Below are 4,447 nucleotides of genomic sequence, written 5' to 3'. Positions count from 1 at the left end.
CTCGCCCGCCAGCGAGGAGGAGGCCGGCAGCGAGGTGCTGAGCCACTGCAGCAGCGCCAGCGAGGGGGCCAGCGCCGCCGAGGAGGGCGCAGGTGAGCCCCGGGGGCTGCCCCGCCGTCGCCTTTGTGTCCCCCCGTGGGTGGCGGTGCTGCTGCTGTAGGGCCCCACCCGTGGGCCCCCGCCTTTGCGCCCGGGCACCTCCGTGACGTGGGTGCCACCCCGGCAGGGAGTGAGGCGGCGGGTGAGCCGGGCCAGGAGGAGGAGGCCGAGGACAGGCTGAAGGAGCACATGGACAACCTCCTGGACAAGAGGTGAGGAGCGGTTGCCACCCCCCGCGGGCACGCGTGGCACTCTGCCTGTCCCTGCCGGCGCTGCCAGCCGGGGGCAGGGACATGCCCCGTCCCAGGCCACCCCACCCCCTGACCTCCTGCCATCTCTCGCAGTGCCAAGACACGTCAGGCGGCACTGCAGAGCCTGCGCCTGGCCTTCTCCTCCAAAACCCTTTCCGAGTTCCTGCTGGAGCGCCGCCTCATGCTCACCGACTCCCTGGAGAAGTGTCTCAAAAAAGGTCTGGGTGCAGGCGAGTGCCAGGGCTGGGGTGGCGGGGCCGGTGTCCAGTGTCTGAGGGAGATCTCTCGTGCTGCCCGCAGGTAAAGGGGAGGAACAGGCGCTGGCGGGCACTGTCCTCACCCTCCTCTGCCTCCAGATGGGCTCCGGGCCGGAGGGGGAAGAGGTGTTTCGCAGCCTGAAGCCCCTGCTCGTCAGTGTTCTGACAGACAGCATGGCCAGCCCTGGCGCCCGGCAGAGTGTAAGGCCTGGCCTCTTTCCTCCTGGGCATAGGGGGCACCTTGGCAGTGGGGAGAGACTAGGCGATGCCTTCGGGGGCTCCTGCAGTGGCGGGAGGGCATCAGAATTGGGTGCTGTGGGGAGTAGTGGGGTACAGTAGGAGTACCCCAATCCTGCTTCCCCTTGGTTGGGCGCTGGATCTGGCCCAGCGCTGCCTCCTCTGACTGCCATTTCCCCACATCTCTCACCAGTGTGCCACGGCCCTGGGCATGTGTTGCTACATTGCTGCTGCTGACCTCGAGGTAACTGTGATGGGGTGTCATCTGTACCCCTGCCGGGGGGCACCCTGGGGGCTGCCATGCCACCCACCCTCAGCTCACGGTGCTGCGGCAGTTTGGAGCTGAGCCGGGGAAGGGGCACAGGGGACATCAGTGACAGCCCAGGCCCCTTCCCCGGGCAGCATGGAGCTGAGTTGGGGGGGCAGGAAGCTATCCTCACAGAGATGGAGTGTCCCAGGTGAAGGAGTCTCTTCTTCCACCAGGAGCTCTGGGTGCCCCTGGGCAGGGTGGGTCCCCATCAGTCCCCAGTGTCTGGCATCTTCCTGGCAGTTGTGGTCTGACAGGCAGGTTTCCCCTCTCCAGGACCTGGTCTCATGTCTGTCCTGCTTGGAGGGCATCTTCAGCCCCCCCAGTGCAGGTGAGGGGGGCTCAGCACCCACCCAGCACGGCCCTCTGCACTGCAGCGCGCTCCAGTCATGGTCCCTGCTCCTCACCATCTGCCCCCCCTCCCACATCAAGAGTGTCTTGGACAAGTGAGTGGGGCGTGGGAGATGTGGGGGCTTGTGTGGGGCAGCTGGCTGCAGAGTGGGGAGCTGCTGGAGTGGCACCCAGCCCCCCTGACTGCCCTCCTGCCTTCCTGTCCCAGTCGTTGGCTGAAGCTGCCCCCGCTGCTGTCCAGCAGCAGCGTCGCACTGCGCATCCTGGCTGGGGAAACCATCGCGCTGGTCTTTGAGCTGGCCCAGGATGTGGAGGTATGGCAGGCGCTGTGGTGGCAGCGGGTGGGCAGGCAGGAGAGTGGCAGGGAGCTGCTGGCACCAATACCCTGCTCGTGCCCTGGCTGAGATGGCACTGATGTCGTTGGGCCGCTCCAGGCTGATGTCACCAGCCAGTGCCCAGGCAGAGGGGCTGGACCCAGTGATCCCACAGCCCTGTCCTGGTGAGGGCAGCCATGGACAGTGCCTGGAGCCATGTCCCCTCCAAACCCCCCTGGTTTTTTGGCAGGAGGATTTGTGCCACCAAGATACAGAGTTCCTGCGTGCCCAGCTCAAGGTCCTGGCTACCGAGAGCAACAAGTACCGAGCCAAGACAGACCGACGGAAGCAGCGCTCCATTTTCCGGGACATCCTGCGCTTCATCGAGGTACTGGTGGCTGGCGGTGCCCTTCTCTGCTGAGCCCCCAGCTGTAGGGCTGCTGCCCAGCTGCCTGGCAATTCCCCTCAACTGGGAGCTGGGGGACGCAGAGGGCTGGCGCCCAGGTTATTGCTGATGCCCCTCTCTCCATTCAGAGTGGGGAGTACCAGGAGGAGACCATCCGATTTGGCCTAGAGTGCATGTACCTGGACAGCTGGGCACGCCAGCGAACCTACCAAGCCTTTAAAGAGGTGCTGGGCTCCGGCATCCGCCACCACCTCCAGGTAGGAGCTGGGTGACCGTGCCAGGGGATACCAGGCCAATGCCAGAGGGTGCTGACAAGCCCCTGCTTCCGCAGAACAATGAGCTGCTACGGGAGATCTTCGGCCTTGGGCCCCCCTTGGTGCTGGATGCGGCTGCTCTGAAAGCCAGCAAGGTCTCCCGCTTCGAGAAGGTGGGTGCCGCCACCCAGTTTGTGCCCACAGTCTCTTCCTGTACTGCTGTGGGCTCCAGCCTAGCACTTGAACTTGGTGGGTTCTGGTGGGGAGGTGGGCAGAGAGGCACCCCCTAACCCATCTCTCGTTCCCTCCCCTCCCAGCACCTCTACAACTCGGCTGCCTTCAAAGCCCGCACGAAAGCCCGGAGCCGGGTGCGGGACAAGCGGGCGGACGTGCTGTGACGGGCGGACGGGCGGAGGGGGTCAGAGCCCCCAGCCCACCTGGACTGCAGACCCAGCACTGTGAGGGGCCAGTGCCCCCAGCCCTCGGGCTTTTATTCATGTACAGCAGAGTATTTAATGCCTGGAGCTGCCCCACCAGGGGCTGCCCCCTCTTTTATTTTTTTAACCAAAAAAAGAAGAAGGATAAAAGAAGAGCAGGGGGGGAGGTGGTGGTGTGCTGCTGTGTGCCTGCTCTGCGGCTGGGGCTCTGCCTGGCACGGTGGGAGGGGGTTTCACAGGGCCCCTTTCAGAGGCAGGGCTCTTTTCCCCAGTCCCACGGGGGCTCTGGGGTGGCCTGGCACAGCCTGAAGGGCTGGGCGGGAGGGCACAGCTGTGCAGGGCTGCGGGGCAGCTGACCCTGGTGTCTGTGCCTGTGGCAGGAGTGCTCCCCCAGCTCCCCCCTGCCTTGCTGGGCACAGTCCCTGCCTCCGCAGCTGGCCTGGCACCCAGGGGTGGAGGCAGAGCAGTGTGGGGGGCAGGCTCAGCCCAGCCCTGCCAGCTGCCTGCTCTGAGCCCTTTTCCAGCCAAATGCTTTATATGAAATAGTCCTCTTGTGGGAAATTAATTACAGGGGGGTGGCACAGCGGGCGAGTCCCAGTGCTGCCTGTGCAGCCTTGGGGGCCGCTGCCTGGGCAGGTATGGGGCTGTGCCAGCTGGGCGTGCCTACCACCCCGGGAATGTATCTATGGTGGTGATTTTCTAAGACTTTCTTTACAAGAGATAATTAAAAGGCTAATGGGAGGGTGCCTTCTGCCTTGTTAAGAGGAAGGGCTGTCACTGGGGTGGGTGCTGCTTCTTGCAGCCCTGTCCCTTCCTCTTGCAACCTGGGGTGGGGGCCAGGATTGCCCCAGTCACCCCCTGCGCCCCATGGGGCGATGCTGCCAGGTCTGAGCAGGATGGGGGGGTGGTAGGGCTGCCTGCTCCCCCCTCCCAACCTTCGGTGCCCCTTCCCCTGGTGGCCTGGTGCCCATGGTGGGGCCAGAGCAGCTCAGCGGTGCCCGCCGGGCTCGGCGCTGGCGTTGAGACGAGCCCAGAGCTGCACACTGGCTGCCCGCAGCTGGTGCACCGCGTCCTCCTGGCTCTCCAGCCACTGGGCCAGCGCCCGCACCGACTGGCTCTGCAGGACTGTGGGGAGAGGATGGGGACACGCTGAGGACAGGCGGCCTGGCCCTCCCGCAGCCCCCCCTGGCCCCCCACCCTGCCCAGTGCCACATACCACTCAGGTAGAGGGCCAGTGTGGCCAGGACCAGGCTCGCCAGGGCCAGGAGGCCCAGCAGGGCCAGGAGCAGGGGGTGGCTGGGCCCGAGACAGGGGCAGGGGCTGGCGGCAGGCACAGGGCGCAGGGTGGGCAGGAGCGGCAGGGGGCCGGGGGGCACAGGGCGAGGTGGGGGCCGGTGCAGGCTGCTGGAGGGAGCTGGGCCGTTGCCTGTGGGCAGGGGAGAGAAGAGATCAGAGCCCAACTGCCATCATGGCCGGGGCTGGTGCTGGCCCCCCTCCCGGTGCTCTCACCCTCGGTGCCCTTCTGCCCGCCCAA

At 66.0% G+C, this 4,447-nt stretch overlaps 2 protein-coding genes across 2 annotated transcripts; one reads left to right on the top strand and one right to left on the bottom strand.

Moving 5' to 3' along the window:
• Positions 1-6: 6 nt before the first annotated feature.
• IFRD2 (interferon related developmental regulator 2) lies at positions 7-3,654 on the top strand. The gene is made up of 11 exons (XM_026857184.1): positions 7-92; positions 227-311; positions 444-568; positions 651-808; positions 1,038-1,088; positions 1,428-1,597; positions 1,711-1,816; positions 2,067-2,204; positions 2,351-2,479; positions 2,554-2,649; positions 2,794-3,654. The coding sequence occupies exons 2-11, from the start codon at positions 289-291 to the stop codon at positions 2,872-2,874; spliced, it is 1,077 nt and encodes a 358-aa protein (XP_026712985.1). The 5' UTR covers positions 7-92; positions 227-288; the 3' UTR covers positions 2,875-3,654.
• A 125-nt stretch (positions 3,655-3,779) lies between these two features.
• LSMEM2 (leucine rich single-pass membrane protein 2) lies at positions 3,780-4,441 on the bottom strand (the record flags this gene model as incomplete). The annotated part of the gene is made up of 3 exons (XM_026857190.1): positions 3,780-4,038; positions 4,130-4,339; positions 4,423-4,441. Coding segments are annotated over 3 exons (366 nt in total), but the record flags the coding sequence as incomplete, so codon positions are not given.
• Between the last annotated feature and the right edge of the window lie 6 nt (positions 4,442-4,447).

Source organism: Athene cunicularia (assembly GCF_003259725.1).
Source record: "Athene cunicularia isolate RWA chromosome 12 unlocalized genomic scaffold, athCun1 chr12_part1, whole genome shotgun sequence".
In the NCBI taxonomy this organism is placed as follows: Eukaryota; Metazoa; Chordata; class Aves; order Strigiformes; family Strigidae; genus Athene; species Athene cunicularia.
Note: the sequence above shows the minus strand (reverse complement) of the source record. Positions and strands in the feature narration are given on the sequence as shown.

Excerpts from the sequence above, each read along its gene's own strand:
- IFRD2 (XM_026857184.1), top strand. The coding sequence starts at position 289 with ATGGACAACCTCCTGGACAAGAG. Across the intron at positions 1,089-1,427 it reads TTGCTGCTGCTGACCTCGAG|GACCTGGTCTCATGTCTGTC; the intron begins GTAACTGTGATG and ends TCCCCTCTCCAG. Across the intron at positions 2,205-2,350 it reads ACATCCTGCGCTTCATCGAG|AGTGGGGAGTACCAGGAGGA; the intron begins GTACTGGTGGCT and ends CTCTCCATTCAG.